The sequence below is a fragment of the Homarus americanus genome, unplaced genomic scaffold (assembly GCF_018991925.1).
Source record: "Homarus americanus isolate GMGI-L3 unplaced genomic scaffold, GMGI_Hamer_2.0 scaffold51861, whole genome shotgun sequence".
Lineage (NCBI taxonomy): Eukaryota > Metazoa > Arthropoda > Malacostraca > Decapoda > Nephropidae > Homarus > Homarus americanus.
Genome location: NW_024711365.1, coordinates 19,466 through 40,119, shown reverse-complemented (window position 1 = coordinate 40,119; position 20,654 = coordinate 19,466). Strand labels below are relative to the sequence as shown.

The 20,654-nt window shown below is 34.4% G+C and overlaps 2 protein-coding genes across 2 annotated transcripts; both read left to right on the top strand.

Moving 5' to 3' along the window:
- Nucleotides 1-4,262: 4,262 nt before the first annotated feature.
- Nucleotides 4,263-7,863, top strand: LOC121858046 (the record flags this gene model as incomplete). The annotated part of the gene is made up of 3 exons (XM_042354291.1): nucleotides 4,263-4,359; nucleotides 5,641-5,760; nucleotides 6,217-7,863. Coding segments are annotated over 3 exons (555 nt in total), but the record flags the coding sequence as incomplete, so codon positions are not given.
- Nucleotides 7,864-8,269: 406 nt separating this feature from the next.
- LOC121858040 lies at nucleotides 8,270-18,353 on the top strand. Its single transcript, XM_042354282.1, has 4 exons — nucleotides 8,270-8,302; nucleotides 14,752-14,848; nucleotides 16,130-16,249; nucleotides 16,707-18,353. Exons 1-4 carry the CDS (start codon nucleotides 8,270-8,272, stop codon nucleotides 17,042-17,044), a joined length of 588 nt encoding a protein of 195 aa, XP_042210216.1. The 3' UTR covers nucleotides 17,045-18,353.
- Nucleotides 18,354-20,654: the final 2,301 nt, after the last annotated feature.

Sequence of the window (20,654 nt, the reverse complement as noted above, 5' to 3'; positions counted from 1 at the left end):
TTATAACAACCACGACCATGATTATAACAACCACGACCATGATTATTACTACCACGACTATGATTATAACAACCACGAGCATGGTTATAACAAGCAAGACCATGATTACAACAACCACGACTATGATTATAACAACCACGACTACTATTATAACAACCACGACCATGATTATAACAACCACGACCATGATTACAACAACCACGACTATGATTATTTCAACCACGACCATGATTATAGCAACCACGACCATGATTATAACAACCACGACCATGATTATAACAACCACGGCTATGATTATATCAACCACAACCATTATTATAACAACCACGACCATGATTATTATAACCACGACTATGATTATTACTACCACGACCATGATTATAACAACCACGACTATGATTATAACAACCATTTAATCATGATTATAATCAGCACGACCATGATTATAAATAACCACGGCAATGATTATAGCAACTAATATTATGATTATTACAAACTACGACCATCATTATAACAACTATCGACTATGATGAGGAACTACGAATCATGGTTATAACAACTTACGACTATGATTATAACAACCACGACCATGATTATAAATAAACTAATGACCATGATTATAACAACCACGACCATGATTACAACAACCATGACTATGATTATAACAAACTAACACTATGTACTTATAACAACCACGACCATGATTATAAATAAACTACTTACTACGAATATAACAACCACGATCATGATTATAACAACCACGAATATGATTATAATAACCACGACCATGATTATAACAACCACGACCATGATTATAACAACCACGACCATGAATATAACAACAACGACTATGATTATAACAACCACGACACATGATTATAACAACCACGACCATGATTATAACAAACACGACAATGATTATTACAAATACGACTATGATTATAACAAACACGACTATGATTATAACATCCACGACTATGATTATAACATCCACGACCATGATTATAACAACCACGACTATGATTATAACAACTACGACCATGATTATAACAACCACGACCATGATTTTAACAACCACGACAATGATTATAATAACCACGACCATGATTATAACAACCACGACCATGATTACAACACCCACGACTATGATTATTACAACCACGACTATGATTATAACAAGAACGACCATGATTATAACAACCACGACCATGATTATAACAACCACGACAAAGATTATAACAAATCCAATTTAATTCATTATTATAACAAACTAATTTAATTCATGATTATAACACCCACCACCATGATTATAACAACTACGACTATGATCATAACCACAACCATAATTATAACAACCACGACCATGATTATAACAACCACGATCATGAATAAAACAACCACGACTATGATTATAACAACCATGACTATGATTATAACAACCATGACCATGATTATAACAATCACGGCCATGATTATAACAACCACGACTATGATTATAACAACCACGACCATGATTATAACAACCACGACCATGATTATAACCACCACGACCATGATTATAACATCCACGACTATGATTATAACAACCACGACCATTATTATAACAACCACGACCATGATTATAACACACACCACCATGATTATAACAACTACGACTATGATCATAACCACAACCATAATTATGACAACCACGACCATGATTATAACAACCACGATCATGATTAAAACAACCACGACTATGATTATAACACGATGACTATGATTATAACAACCATGACCATGATTATAACAATCACGACCATGATTATAACAAACACGACTATGATTATAACAACCACGACCATGATTATAACAACCACGACTATGATTATAACAACCACGACCATTATAATAACAACCAAGACCATGATTATAACACACACCACCATGAGTATAACAACTACGACTATGATCATAACCACGACCATGATTATAACAACCACGACCATGATTACAACAACCATGAATATGATTATAACAACCACGACTATGATTATAACAACCACGACCATGATTATAACAACCACGACCATAATTATAACAACCACGATCATGATTATAACAACCACGAATATGATTATAACAACCACGACCATGATTATAACAACCACGACCATGATTATAACATCCACGACCATGATTAAAGCAAACACGACTATGATTATAACAAATACACGACTATGATTATAACAAACACGACTATGATTATAACATCCACGACTATGATTATAACATCCACGACTATGATTATAACAACCACTGACTATGATTATAACAACTACGACCATGATTATAACAACCACGACCATGATTATAACAACCACGACCATGATTATAACAACAACGACTATGATTATAACAACCACGACACATGATTATAACAACCACGACCATGATTATAACAAACACGACTATGATTATAACAAATACGACTATGATTATAACAAACACGACTATGAGTATAACAAATGCGACTATGATTATAACAACCACGACCATGATTATAACAACCACGACCATGATTATAACAACCACGACCATGATTATAACATCCACGACTATGATTATTATAACAACCACGACATGATTATAATAACCACGACCATGATTATAACAACCACGACCATGATTACAACCAACAACCACGACTATGATTATAACAACCACGACTCATGATTATAACAACCACGACCATGATTATAACAACCACGACTATGATTATAACAACCATGACCCGACCATGATTATAACAACCACGACTATGATTATAACAACCACGACCATGATTATAACAACCACGACCATGATTATAACCTCCACGACCATGATTATAACATCCACGACTATGATTATAACAACCACGACCATTATTATAATAACCACGACCATGATTATAACACACACCACCATGATTATAACAACTACGACTATGATCATAACCACAACCATAATTATAACAACCACGACCATGATTATAACAACCACGATCATGATTAAAACAACCACGACTATGATTATAACACCATGACTATGATTATAACAACCATGTCCATGATTATAACAATCACGACCATGATTATAACAACCACGACTATGATTATAACAACCACGACCATGATTATAACAACCACGACTATGATTATAGCAACCACGACCATTATAATAACAACCACGACCATGATTATAACACACACCACCATGATTATAACAACTACGACTATGATCATAACCACAACCATGATTATAACAACTAAGACTATGATTATAACAACCACGACTCTGATTATAACAACCAAGATCATGATTATAACAACCACGACTATGATTATAACAACCACGACCATGATTATAAGAACCTTGACTATGATTACAAAAAGCACGTCCATGAATATAACAAGCACGTCCATGAAAATAACAACCACGACTATGATTATAACAACCATGACTAAGATCGTAACCACGACTATGATTATAACAACCACGACCATGTTTATAACAACCACGACCATGATTATAACAACCACGACCATGATTATAACAACCACGACCATGATTATAACAACCACGAAGATGATTATAACAACCACGACTATGATTATAAGAACCACGACCATGATTATAACAACAACGACCATGATTATAACAACCACGACCATGATTATAACAACCACGATCATGATTATAACAACCACGAAGATGATTATAACAACCACGACTATGATTATAACAAGCACGACCATGGGCTGGATACTCAAAACACCTCATAAGTTACGTTTTTCAGCATGATACAGTACCATATATTGCGGAAGCCTTACAGTACCATAAATTTAGCATACTCAAAATTTAATTATGGTTCCGTAAGACTCCCGTAAGTTCTCATAACTCTAGTGTTTACCCTGTAAATTAAGTTCTCTTGTCGGACGGTAGATGTCAGTGCAGATGCTAGTTGGCCAATCAACGCTCAGTTAACAAAATCATCAACCAATCATAAGAGAAGGAGAAATCAGCTGAGAGCGACGCACGTAATATTATTTTGTAAACATGGAAGGACCACCAGCCAAGAAGAGACGACCTAATTTAGTGAGGCTGAAGTATACGCTCTTGTGACTGAGGTAGCCAAACGAAAATAAATGATTTTAGGGAAGTTGGACTCAAGTAGTTGTACACTTCAACTCAAAACCAGCCTGGGGTGAAGTGTTAAATGCGGTGAATGCTGTGGGTAGAGTCACCCGCAATGTTACCGAAATTCGGCGGAAGTTTTCCTTCGTGTTAGCGTTAAGAAAAAAGCAGCACAAGATAAGAAATATGCTGGTGGAACAGGTAAGTCTTAATATTGTTAGCGTGGTTATTGATTGATAATATGAAACAAACTTAACTATGGTTTTTCTGAGGCTTGGTACGATTTTACGTGTTTGTAAACTCAAGGAAGTAAGTAGTGTGGTGGCTCTCCATCGTGAATGAATACACATATTTTCCTTATATGAGCACATTCATTAAAAGAAACATCGTTCTTCGAAGTTTTCTGTGTGAGTAAATAGTAAACAACTTTACCGTTCAACCTAAATTTTTTTTTCTTTTTACGTGGATTAACCAACCCAGGCACAGTCACTGACTCACGTCGGGGCCTATAATAATAATTATTTAGTACTATTAACAAAAATACCACTTTCTTAATAATAATATTAATAATAAATAACCATAAATACCGAAATGAAAACACAAAAAGTGAGAATCAATATACAGTATGTATGTTGTGTTGTCGATATTACGAGAAACAATTGCACCCTGCAATTGTGTGTAAATGACACATTTAGTCAGATTAGCAACCTTAGACTTGCTCCTAATTTTCGTGATGCCATATGGCAGCAGGGTCTACCATTAAACAACACATTGTGCTTCCAATATCTTCCCACCCGGTAGTCAGGGAAGTCTGTACTACTGTTAATAATTTCCCAAGAACTTTTGGATTTTCTTATTATACCTATGATATAGATTACACAATTTTAAGACACACTTGTCATTGTGTCGCAACTGACGTGGAACAGAGATAGTTAATATGAGTTTGTGTGGCAGGGCGGCGGAGGCCTCTCGTTGGTAAAGGAAGCTAGGTTAGGTAGGTTTGGTTACTGTTATAAACTACATATTAATAATTACGTTATTTCCGACGGTAATGAAGGTCATAATGTATAAGTTGCCATAGAATTCCTTTTTTTATGTCGTTAATTTTCATTCATCAATAGATTTATATTCATATTTGGTATACATTAATATGTAAATTTTACTTTGTTAGGCTTATAGGCAAGGATGTTCTATCTTATGAGTTTACAACTAATACAGGTTGAAAATTTCTGGCTGCGACTATTTTTTTTTACTTATTTTACCATTTATTGTTTGTTACCTTAAATCTAATTAACTTTTGACATAGATAAAGGAGAATTTTTGTGGCTACAGCTACAATGATAGGTTAGGTTATAATGTTTGGAACTATTTCAGTAGATTCCTTTGTAACTATGATTTCTGCCAAATATAACATAGTTAGCGTATAGTGTATGTAACCACAGCTCACAGTAAGACAGTTATTATTTATATTTTCTCTTCAAGGTGGCGGCCCCCAAATTGAAATTACATACACTGCAATTGAAGACGCAATTCTTCAACTATTAGATCCAGTCTCTATACATGGGATTCCAGGGGATGTTGAAAGTGAAGAACCTATTAATGGTAATTCAGTCAAAATATTTTTCCAACCCCCTGATATATTTTGTTCTTTTCTGTCCTTGTTTTTATTTAAAAAAAACTTTTGGAGACATTTTTTCACATCTTGATTTGGAAATACTGTACAGTATACTGATTTTTTATATAATTTTGAAAAATAACAACACTAGTAAGTTGGTTTCATTTCTAGCTTGTTTATTGCTTCCCTAAGTTATATATTAAATGTTGTTATAACTCGTATGTTAATGGACAAAATTGAGAAGTGCAAGTATAAGAAATTTAACGCCTAGTTGATATTTAGATTTACAACTATTTTAAACAAATATATTTAGATGGTCAACACTATTTTTCAAACCATTATTTTTCCTAAAAGCTTTTGTATATTTGGAAATACAGTGTAATATTTTAATCATACTCTTAACATAGACTTCAATCAACCTATTATACTACATTTCTTTCCAGAAGAAGAAAGAGAACCAACCCCCGGACCCTCAGGAGCTAGGTTTACAGCTAGTTGTTTCCGAGAGGAATTTATGTTTCGGCCCGTTCAAGAGAAAGATGATTCTATAACCCTCATTCTGAATGAGGATATACAGGAACATGATATCACAGTACCCATTGTGCATTTAGAACCTGAAACTTCAGCACCTACAAACATTCCTGGATTTTCATCATCTGGAACATATGAGGTAGAAACATATAGTTCAAGCAATACTCGTCAACCTATTGCTGCTACCACGGAACAGCGAAGTAAGTATAGTACCCCTTCTGCCACAGCTGTTAGGTCAACTGTTTACTAGTGATTACACTGATGAAATGGGTTCATCTCCAATGCCAAGTGCGAGCAGAAGTGGTAGGAGGCCACGAACCTCTTCTGCACGAAAAGATGAAGATCTTCGAGAGAGATGCTTCGTGTTCAAACACAAATGAGGGACAGTTTTTTACAGCTTGTAGCTAACACAGAGTGCATTGCATCTGCAATGCTATGCATTGCAAAAGTTATGCAGTCGAAAAATCCTAACCAATGATGCTGTGTTTATGGTATGTGTATATGTAGTTGTTTACTTAGGTAAGTCCTTTACTTTTGGTAAATGTGATAATAGCGTAGTTGAAAAGTCATCAAACATTTATTGTAAATTTTCCTTTGAGTGATTGTTATGAAGGAAGACGGCTTGTTAAAAAATTGTGTAACTTTCACTTGCAGCCTATACTAGTCATGAAAATGTAACAGGAATATTTAGCTCTCCATAAGTTCATTAAAATCACGAAGCTAAGTGAAAGACACACATTTGTGAACTAATAACATGGGTTGCAGTGCTACTACGGGTAATGTTTACCCAGGTTTTGGGTAAAAGTTCCTACCACACTCAAAATTATATGTTTGAAAACAGGCTTATGTACATATTTTTATTTTTTAAAGGTTCCTTTATTTTGTAAGACGTAGTCAATTTCCAGTTCAACGAGTTTTATTTATTAGTTTGTAGTTTGCGAAGTATGATTCAAGTAGGTTGAAACAGAAATAATGGTGCAAATTCACCAACAGCCTACTGTAATCGCTGCTATTTAACACACATTAGTCTCCAAAGCGCAAGTTGTTGCATTGGTTCTTTCATAAGGATGTGCTGTCTCATATTACATTTTATAGCTTAACAAGCAAAGAGTATTCTATTTTTTTCTTTATTACTTGTAGTAGTACAGTATTGGGTTATAAGTTTCTTTTAATTTACTGGTATTGATGCAGGTAATTCTAGACATATGAAAATTATACTGTATTTCATTCTTAAATAAAAAAAATGGCAACAAATAACAGTAGTTGTATTATTATTTCACAACGATGTGGTGACCCATGTCAAATTGTGTAGTTTAAGATGCAAACAGTTGCAATATTTTTTATTGTTTCAATTTCTCAAATATGTTTTATGTAAGGGTTTTTTGTTTCACAAACTTTAGTGCCTTTGGTATTTAGTAGTATTAAAAGTATACTGTATTGGAATCAAATTTGCTCAAGGATATAGTACATATATTATTAAGGTAAAAGAAAGCCATTTAATTTCTATAAAGAAGTTTATTTTTTTATGTACAGAATATTGAAAATAAAAGTTAAATCAATGTACGCTTTATTCGCATTACCTCTGTATACTGCACTAAAAAGTACTATTTAAACATAGAGGAAAATTGTATTGGTGAATTGATATTTGATTTTAATTCATCAAGTAAACCAATTACGGACTACATTGACTCGGACTGCTTGGCCTGTCCCTGCTACAGCTTCAGCTGTATCACCAAGTACATATTGAAAGGTTCCATTGGCGTAAAATCTTAAGGCAACTAACACTTGCGTGTGTATGGGAACAGCATGAGATCTTCTCGTTCTACGCCTTAAAAATGGATCTAAATCTTCACACAGTCTTAGAATTTCACATCGAGGAAACCTATAACTAATTAGATTTTCATCGCTTATATTTATGGGATCCAAAGGGTCCCGATACCTTCGTTCACGTAGTAAAGCTCGATCATGCAGATAAGCTACAACAAGATCCATTGCAGGGTAACTGGAAAATGAGGTCCAAGTGTTACAGGATCAATCTGCAGGACAAAAAATTATGCAATGGTTTAGAAGTTTGTTACAGTATTGTTTTTATGTTGATACTAACTAATTCAAAGTTTTATCATTAGGCCTAGAATAGAAGGGTTATGCCTGTGAAAAACAAAAATTACGGCCTTAAGGTTTTGCCTGGCTCTTAGGGGTAAAATACTGAAAAATGCACGTGTTAAAATCTCTATTCATTTAAAATTGAAAAAAATTGTTCATTATTCAAGTAAATAAGGGTGTTAAAAACATTTAAAAGACATCCTCTTGCCTCAAAGTCTGTCACATACTCGCATTTGAAACTGATTTCTGGTAGGAACAGCAGCCTTCTCCGTTAGCCGGAATCCTTGAAACCCAGAACTTTCTGAAAGCCGTAATTGAAATTTTATCTAAAATTAATTCCCAAAGCATGATTTTGCAGGAAACTTACGGCTTAGGTAAATGACTTTCAGAGAGGCACATTTTCCTGAAAACTATGAGGAAAGTTTCCCAGATAACCGAGAAAATTCCGGAGATGGGGGATATATTTCCGGGTTCGAGAGATGATGTAATGGGCAATTGCAGGAACTACCGAGAAAATTTTTCCATTACCATAAACATTCTGGGGATGAGGGATATTTTCTTGATTTGTGATAACTGTCTCGTTAACGGGAAAACACTCATTCATTCACGGTAGTGCTCTTCACCAATTGTTCAGGCTAACAGAGATCTCACAGTATTTGGTGTTTTACCCCACTAGAATTTAGGTAAATAATCCCTTGCATAATGTTGGCCTGTGCCAAGACACATAAGCTATACTAAGATAGCCTTATTCTGGGCAAATTCAAATAAATTGGTTAATGATAGTATAGCCTTGCCTAACCTAAATGACAAATCACTTCTCTTAAATTACTCATTTAGCCTAGACCCTGGTGTTTTCCTTTCAATGTTGGGAACATTTGGTCTGAATTGTCTTCAAGTTCATACAAAAAACAACAATTTAAAACCTGAAAATATATCGGATTAGCCGTAAATTTTCTTAAATTAATACTCTACCTATGATAATGTTCAAGGAAAGTCTGGAACTAGGCCTAAGGTAGCTGCTAGACAAAGTGTCTCACTGACGGCCTGACGCTCACCAAAAAACCATGTACACATTCTCTAACCTAACATACCATAACATAACATAACATAACCAAACCAAACCTATCTAACCTATACCCTATTAGTATAATTTCTTATTTAAATAATCCTCATGTTCTAACTAAATTAAGTAGGCCCCATGTTTAAACATTTATTTGCCTAAGACTGAAAAAGCAGTTATATAGGCACCTATTAATCAAGTTAATTGCAATCCATATTTTACACCTAATATCATTTAATTTTCGCTAGCCTATGGAAATTTATCGCCTTTCATGTTATCATAAGCCATACACATAAGAAAATAGGCTAAGGCTATTGGTTGAATATTAGAAAAACAAGGCGAAGTCTTGGCGGAATGTTCACTTGACCTCATATTTGGCTTTCATTACTGAGGGATATTTACGGCTATACAACATTAATAAGTTCTATCTGCAAGTTTACTCAGTCACAAAACATATTTTTACCCTAAGTGTGAACAATACAAACCTTCTATTTTGGTAAGAAATACTTTATAATGTGTAAGAAGACAAAAGATGCGTCTCTTCCAAACTGAGACAAACACAAACACTCAAGCCGCTTATTATACAACAAAAAAGTTACGAAAAAGACAAAAGTGAAATATTATATTTCAGTATGTTGATGTACAACACATTTTCTTCTTTATCCTATGATAAAACAAGTCTAACAAGCATTATTACAACATATATTATTATTATTTTCTATACAATCGGGAATTAGTCACTACTACATCCGGGTTGAGAGTGTTACACAACCTCGGGAGCTGGTGTAAGTTACTTGCGCTAACTTACGGAGTTCGATGTCAAATATTGGTTTTGAGTATACCATCTGTGTTTTGAGTATGCCATCTGTGTTTTGAGTATACCGATCTGAGACTGTAAGTCCAGTTACGGAGTAAACAAAGACATACAGTCCCATAAATGTTTTTGAGTATCCGGCCCCATGATTATAACAACCACGACCATGATTATAACAACCACGATTATCAATATAACACCCACGACTATGATTATAGCAACCACGACCATGATTATAACAATCACGACTATTATTAGAACAATCACGACTATGATTATAACACCCACGACAATGATTATAATAACTACGACTATGATCATAACCACAACCATGATTATAACAACCACGACAATGATTATAACAACCATGACCATGATAATAACAACCACGACTATGATAATAACAATCACGACTATGATTGTAAGAACCACGACCATAATTATAACAAACACGACCATGATTATTACAACCACGTCAATGATTAGAACAACCACGACAATGATTATAACACCCACGACCATGATTATAACAACTACGATTATGATCATAACCACAACCAAGATTATAACAACCACGACTATGATTATAACAACCACGACCATGATTATAATAACCACGACCATGATTATAACAACCACGACCATGATTATAACAACCACGAAGATGATTATAACAACCACGACTATGATTATAACAACCACGACTATGATCATAACAACCATGACTATGATTATAACAACCATGACCATGATTATAACAATCACGACCATGATTATAACAACCACGACTATGATTATAACAACCACAACCATGATTATAACAACCACGACCATGATTATAACCACCACGACCATGATTATAGCATCACGACTATGATTATAACAACCACGACCATTATTATAACAACCACGACCATGATTATAACACACACCACCATGATTATAACAACTACGACTATGATCATAACCACAACCATAATTATAACAACCACGACCATGATTATAACAACCACGATCATGATTAAAACAACCACGACTATGATTATAACACGATGACTATGATTATAACAACCATGACCATGATTATAACAACCACGACCATGATTATAACAACCACAAATATGATTATAAGAACCATGACTATGATTATAACAACCACAACTATGATTATAACAGCCACGACCATGATTATAACAACTACGATTAAGATCATAACCACAACCATGATTATAACAACCACGACTATGATTATAACAACCACGACTATGATAATAACAATCACGAATATGATTGTAACAACCACGACCATAATTATATCAACCATGCCTATGAATATAACAACCACGACCATGATTATAAAAACCACGACCATGATTATAACAACCACGACCATGTTTATAATAACCACGAATATCATTATAACAACCACGACCGCGGTGCCAAACAGCCACGACCGCCAGTTATAACATCCACGACGATGATTATAACAACTACGATTGATCATAACTACAACCATGATTATAACTTAACCACGACTATGATTATAACAACCACGACCATGATTATAATAACACGACCATGATTATAATAACCACGACCGCATTATAACAACCACGAAGATGATTATATCAACCACGACTATGATTATAACAGCCACGACTATGATTATAACCTTCATGACCAAGATTACAACAAACACGACCGCCAGTTATAACAACCACGATTGATTATAACAACCACGACTATGATTATAACAACCAAGAATACCATGATTATAACACGACCATGATTATAGCCACAGCCATGATTATAGCAACCACGACTATGATTATTACTACCACGACCATGATTATAACAACCACAATTATGATTATAACAACCACGACTATGATTATAACAACCAAGACCATTATTATAATAAGCACGACCATGATTATAACAACCACGACCATGATTATAACAACTACGATTATGATCATAACCACAACCATGATTATAACAACCACAACTATGATTATAACAACCACGACCATGATTATAATAACCACGACCATGATTATAACAACCACGATTATGATTATAACAACAACGACTATGATTATAACAACCAAGACCATGATTATAACAAGCACGACCATGATTATAACAACCACGGCCATGATTATAACAACCACGATTCTCATTATAACAACCACGACCATGATTATAACAACCATGACTATGATTATAACAACACCGACCATGATTATAACAACCACGCAGATGATTATAACAACCAAAACCATGATTATAACAAACACGACCGTAATTATTACAACCACGTCAATGATTAGAACAACCACGACAATGGTTATAACACCCACGACCATGATTATAACAACTACGATTATGATCATAACCACAACCATGATTATAACAACCACGACTATGATTATAACAACCACGACCATGATTATAATAACTACGACCATGATTATAACAACCACGACCATGATTATAACAACCACGAAGATGATTATATCAACCACGAGTATGATTATAACAACCACGACTATGATTATAACAACCATGACCAAGATTACAACAAACACGACCATGATTATAACAACCACGATTATGATTATAGCAACCACGACTATGATTATAACAACCAAGACCATGATTATAACAAGCACGACCATGATTACAACAACCACGGCCATGATTATAGCAACCACGACTATGATTATTACTACCACGACCATCATTATAACAACCACGACTATGATTATAACAACCACGACTATGATTATAACAAGCACGACCAGTTAACAACCACGACCATGATTATAACAACCACGACTATGATTATTACAACCACGACCATGACATGATTATAACAACCACGACTATGATATAACAACCACGACCATGATTATAACAACCACGAACCCATGATTATACAACTACGACCATGAATATAACAACCCCGACCATGATTATAACAACCACGACCATGATTATAACAGACATGATTATAAAACCACGGCCATTATAACAACCACGACCATGATTATAACAACCACGACCATGATTATAACAACCGCGAATATGATTATAATAACCACGACTATGATTATAACAACCCGACCATGATTATAACATCCACGACCATGATTATAACAACAACGACTATGATTATAATAACCGACACATAAATTATAACAACCACGACCATGATTATAACAACCACGATCATGATTAAAACAACCACGACTATGATTATAACACCATGACTATGATTATAACAACCATGTCCATGATTATAACAATCACGACCATGATTATAACAACCACGACTATGATTATAACAACCACGACCATGATTATAACAACCACGACTATGATTATAGCAACCACGACCATTATAATAACAACCACGACCATGATTATAACACACACCACCATGATTATAACAACTACGACTATGATCATAACCACAACCATGATTATAACAACTAAGACTATGATTATAACAACCACGACTCTGATTATAACAACCAAGATCATGATTATAACAACCACGACTATGATTATAACAACCACGACCATGATTATAAGAACCTTGACTATGATTACAAAAAGCACGTCCATGAATATAACAAGCACGTCCATGAAAATAACAACCACGACTATGATTATAACAACCATGACTAAGATCGTAACCACGACTATGATTATAACAACCACGACCATGTTTATAACAACCACGACCATGATTATAACAACCACGACCATGATTATAACAACCACGACCATGATTATAACAACCACGAAGATGATTATAACAACCACGACTATGATTATAAGAACCACGACCATGATTATAACAACAACGACCATGATTATAACAACCACGACCATGATTATAACAACCACGATCATGATTATAACAACCACGAAGATGATTATAACAACCACGACTATGATTATAACAAGCACGACCATGGGCTGGATACTCAAAACACCTCATAAGTTACGTTTTTCAGCATGATACAGTACCATATATTGCGGAAGCCTTACAGTACCATAAATTTAGCATACTCAAAATTTAATTATGGTTCCGTAAGACTCCCGTAAGTTCTCATAACTCTAGTGTTTACCCTGTAAATTAAGTTCTCTTGTCGGACGGTAGATGTCAGTGCAGATGCTAGTTGGCCAATCAACGCTCAGTTAACAAAATCATCAACCAATCATAAGAGAAGGAGAAATCAGCTGAGAGCGACGCACGTAATATTATTTTGTAAACATGGAAGGACCACCAGCCAAGAAGAGACGACCTAATTTAGTGAGGCTGAAGTATACGCTCTTGTGACTGAGGTAGCCAAACGAAAATAAATGATTTTAGGGAAGTTGGACTCAAGTAGTTGTACACTTCAACTCAAAACCAGCCTGGGGTGAAGTGTTAAATGCGGTGAATGCTGTGGGTAGAGTCACCCGCAATGTTACCGAAATTCGGCGGAAGTTTTCCTTCGTGTTAGCGTTAAGAAAAAAGCAGCACAAGATAAGAAATATGCTGGTGGAACAGGTAAGTCTTAATATTGTTAGCGTGGTTATTGATTGATAATATGAAACAAACTTAACTATGGTTTTTCTGAGGCTTGGTACGATTTTACGTGTTTGTAAACTCAAGGAAGTAAGTAGTGTGGTGGCTCTCCATCGTGAATGAATACACATATTTTCCTTATATGAGCACATTCATTAAAAGAAACATCGTTCTTCGAAGTTTTCTGTGTGAGTAAATAGTAAACAACTTTACCGTTCAACCTAAATTTTTTTTTCTTTTTACGTGGATTAACCAACCCAGGCACAGTCACTGACTCACGTCGGGGCCTATAATAATAATTATTTAGTACTATTAACAAAAATACCACTTTCTTAATAATAATATTAATAATAAATAACCATAAATACCGAAATGAAAACACAAAAAGTGAGAATCAATATACAGTATGTATGTTGTGTTGTCGATATTACGAGAAACAATTGCACCCTGCAATTGTGTGTAAATGACACATTTAGTCAGATTAGCAACCTTAGACTTGCTCCTAATTTTCGTGATGCCATATGGCAGCAGGGTCTACCATTAAACAACACATTGTGCTTCCAATATCTTCCCACCCGGTAGTCAGGGAAGTCTGTACTACTGTTAATAATTTCCCAAGAACTTTTGGATTTTCTTATTATACCTATGATATAGATTACACAATTTTAAGACACACTTGTCATTGTGTCGCAACTGACGTGGAACAGAGATAGTTAATATGAGTTTGTGTGGCAGGGCGGCGGAGGCCTCTCGTTGGTAAAGGAAGCTAGGTTAGGTAGGTTTGGTTACTGTTATAAACTACATATTAATAATTACGTTATTTCCGACGGTAATGAAGGTCATAATGTATAAGTTGCCATAGAATTCCTTTTTTTATGTCGTTAATTTTCATTCATCAATAGATTTATATTCATATTTGGTATACATTAATATGTAAATTTTACTTTGTTAGGCTTATAGGCAAGGATGTTCTATCTTATGAGTTTACAACTAATACAGGTTGAAAATTTCTGGCTGCGACTATTTTTTTTTACTTATTTTACCATTTATTGTTTGTTACCTTAAATCTAATTAACTTTTGACATAGATAAAGGAGAATTTTTGTGGCTACAGCTACAATGATAGGTTAGGTTATAATGTTTGGAACTATTTCAGTAGATTCCTTTGTAACTATGATTTCTGCCAAATATAACATAGTTAGCGTATAGTGTATGTAACCACAGCTCACAGTAAGACAGTTATTATTTATATTTTCTCTTCAAGGTGGCGGCCCCCAAATTGAAATTACATACACTGCAATTGAAGACGCAATTCTTCAACTATTAGATCCAGTCTCTATACATGGGATTCCAGGGGATGTTGAAAGTGAAGAACCTATTAATGGTAATTCAGTCAAAATACTTTTTCCAACCCCCTGATATATTTTGTTCTTTTCTGTCCTTGTTTTTATTTAAAAAAAACTTTTGGAGACATTTTTTCACATCTTGATTTGGAAATACTGTACAGTATACTGATTTTTTATATAATTTTGAAAAATAACAACACTAGTAAGTTGGTTTCATTTCTAGCTTGTTTATTGCTTCCCTAAGTTATATATTAAATGTTGTTATAACTCGTATGTTAATGGACAAAATTGAGAAGTGCAAGTATAAGAAATTTAACGCCTAGTTGATATTTAGATTTACAACTATTTTAAACAAATATATTTAGATGGTCAACACTATTTTTCAAACCATTATTTTTCCTAAAAGCTTTTGTATATTTGGAAATACAGTGTAATATTTTAATCATACTCTTAACATAGACTTCAATCAACCTATTATACTACATTTCTTTCCAGAAGAAGAAAGAGAACCAACCCCCGGACCCTCAGGAGCTAGGTTTACAGCTAGTTGTTTCCGAGAGGAATTTATGTTTCGGCCCGTTCAAGAGAAAGATGATTCTATAACCCTCATTCTGAATGAGGATATACAGGAACATGATATCACAGTACCCATTGTGCATTTAGAACCTGAAACTTCAGCACCTACAAACATTCCTGGATTTTCATCATCTGGAACATATGAGGTAGAAACATATAGTTCAAGCAATACTCGTCAACCTATTGCTGCTACCACGGAACAGCGAAGTAAGTATAGTACCCCTTCTGCCACAGCTGTTAGGTCAACTGTTTACTAGTGATTACACTGATGAAATGGGTTCATCTCCAATGCCAAGTGCGAGCAGAAGTGGTAGGAGGCCACGAACCTCTTCTGCACGAAAAGATGAAGATCTTCGAGAGAGATGCTTCGTGTTCAAACACAAATGAGGGACAGTTTTTTACAGCTTGTAGCTAACACAGAGTGCATTGCATCTGCAATGCTATGCATTGCAAAAGTTATGCAGTCGAAAAATCCTAACCAATGATGCTGTGTTTATGGTATGTGTATATGTAGTTGTTTACTTAGGTAAGTCCTTTACTTTTGGTAAATGTGATAATAGCGTAGTTGAAAAGTCATCAAACATTTATTGTAAATTTTCCTTTGAGTGATTGTTATGAAGGAAGACGGCTTGTTAAAAAATTGTGTAACTTTCACTTGCAGCCTATACTAGTCATGAAAATGTAACAGGAATATTTAGCTCTCCATAAGTTCATTAAAATCACGAAGCTAAGTGAAAGACACACATTTGTGAACTAATAACATGGGTTGCAGTGCTACTACGGGTAATGTTTACCCAGGTTTTGGGTAAAAGTTCCTACCACACTCAAAATTATATGTTTGAAAACAGGCTTATGTACATATTTTTATTTTTTAAAGGTTCCTTTATTTTGTAAGACGTAGTCAATTTCCAGTTCAACGAGTTTTATTTATTAGTTTGTAGTTTGCGAAGTATGATTCAAGTAGGTTGAAACAGAAATAATGGTGCAAATTCACCAACAGCCTACTGTAATCGCTGCTATTTAACACACATTAGTCTCCAAAGCGCAAGTTGTTGCATTGGTTCTTTCATAAGGATGTGCTGTCTCATATTACATTTTATAGCTTAACAAGCAAAGAGTATTCTATTTTTTTCTTTATTACTTGTAGTAGTACAGTATTGGGTTATAAGTTTCTTTTAATTTACTGGTATTGATGCAGGTAATTCTAGACATATGAAAATTATACTGTATTTCATTCTTAAATAAAAAAAATGGCAACAAATAACAGTAGTTGTATTATTATTTCACAACGATGTGGTGACCCATGTCAAATTGTGTAGTTTAAGATGCAAACAGTTGCAATATTTTTTATTGTTTCAATTTCTCAAATATGTTTTATGTAAGGGTTTTTTGTTTCACAAACTTTAGTGCCTTTGGTATTTAGTAGTATTAAAAGTATACTGTATTGGAATCAAATTTGCTCAAGGATATAGTACATATATTATTAAGGTAAAAGAAAGCCATTTAATTTCTATAAAGAAGTTTATTTTTTTATGTACAGAATATTGAAAATAAAAGTTAAATCAATGTACGCTTTATTCGCATTACCTCTGTATACTGCACTAAAAAGTACTATTTAAACATAGAGGAAAATTGTATTGGTGAATTGATATTTGATTTTAATTCATCAAGTAAACCAATTACGGACTACATTGACTCGGACTGCTTGGCCTGTCCCTGCTACAGCTTCAGCTGTATCACCAAGTACATATTGAAAGGTTCCATTGGCGTAAAATCTTAAGGCAACTAACACTTGCGTGTGTATGGGAACAGCATGAGATCTTCTCGTTCTACGCCTTAAAAATGGATCTAAATCTTCACACAGTCTTAGAATTTCACATCGAGGAAACCTATAACTAATTAGATTTTCATCGCTTATATTTATGGGATCCAAAGGGTCCCGATACCTTCGTTCACGTAGTAAAGCTCGATCATGCAGATAAGCTACAACAAGATCCATTGCAGGGTAACTGGAAAATGAGGTCCAAGTGTTACAGGATCAATCTGCAGGACAAAAAATTATGCAATGGTTTAGAAGTTTGTTACAGTATTGTTTTTATGTTGATACTAACTAATTCAAAGTTTTATCATTAGGCCTAGAATAGAAGGGTTATGCCTGTGAAAAACAAAAATTACGGCCTTAAGGTTTTGCCTGGCTCTTAGGGGTAAAATACTGAAAAATGCACGTGTTAAAATCTCTATTCATTTAAAATTGAAAAAAATTGTTCATTATTCAAGTAAATAAGGGTGTTAAAAACATTTAAAAGACATCCTCTTGCCTCAAAGTCTGTCACATACTCGCATTTGAAACTGATTTCTGGTAGGAACAGCAGCCTTCTCCGTTAGCCGGAATCCTTGAAACCCAGAACTTTCTGAAAGCCGTAATTGAAATTTTATCTAAAATTAATTCCCAAAGCATGATTTTGCAAGAAACTTACGGCTTAGGTAAATGACTTTCAGAGAGGCACATTTTCCTGAAAACTATGAGGAAAGTTTCCCAGATAACCGAGAAAATTCCGGAGATGGGGGATATATTTCCGGGTTCGAGAGATGATGTAATGGGCAATTGCAGGAACTACCGAGAAAATTTTTCCATTACCATAAACATTCTGGGGATGAGGGATATTTTCTTGATTTGTGATAACTGTCTCGTTAACGGGAAAACACTCATTCATTCACGGTAGTGCTCTTCACCAATTGTTCAGGCTAACAGAGATCTCACAGTATTTGGTGTTTTACCCCACTAGAATTTAGGTAAATAATCCCTTGCATAATGTTGGCCTGTGCCAAGACACATAAGCTATACTAAGATAGCCTTATTCTGGGCAAATTCAAATAAATTGGTTAATGATAGTATAGCCTTGCCTAACCTAAATGACAAATCACTTCTCTTAAATTACTCATTTAGCCTAGACCCTGGTGTTTTCCTTTCAATGTTGGGGACATTTGGTCTGAATTGTCTTCAAGTTCATACAAAAAACAACAATTTAAAACCTGAAAATATATCGGATTAGCCGTAAATTTTCTTAAATTAATACTCTACCTATGATAATGTTCAAGGAAAGTCTGGAACTAGGCCTAAGGTAGCTGCTAGACAAAGTGTCTCACTGACGGCCTGACGCTCACCAAAAACCATGTACACATTCTCTAACCTAACATACCATAACATAACATAACATAACCAAACCAAACCTATCTAACCTATACCCTATTAGTATAATTTCTTATTTAAATAATCCTCATGTTCTAACTAAATTAAGTAGGCCCCATGTTTAAACATTTATTTGCCTAAGACTGAAAAAGCAGTTATATAGGCACCTATTAATCAAGTTAATTGCAATCCATATTTTACACCTAATATCATTTAATTTTCGCTAGCCTATGGAAATTTATAGCCTTTCATGTTATCATAAGCCTTACACATAAAAAAATAGGCTAAGGCTATTGGTTGAATATTAGAAAAACAAGGCGAAGTCTTGGCAGGAATGTTCACTTGACCTCATATTTGGCTTTCATTACTGAGGGATATTTACGGCTATACAACATTAATAAGTTCTATCTGCAAGTTTACTCAGTCATAAAACATATTTTTACCCTAAGTGTGAACAATACAAACCTTCTATTTTGGTAAGAAATACTTTATAATGTGTAAGAAGACAAAAGATGCGTCTCTTCCAAACTGCGACAAACACAAACACTCAAGCCGCTTATTATACAACAAAAAGGTTACGAAAAAGACAAAGTGAAATATTATATTTCAGTATGTTGATGTACAAAACATTTTCTTCTTTATTCTATGATAAAACAAGTCTAACAAGCATTGGCCTG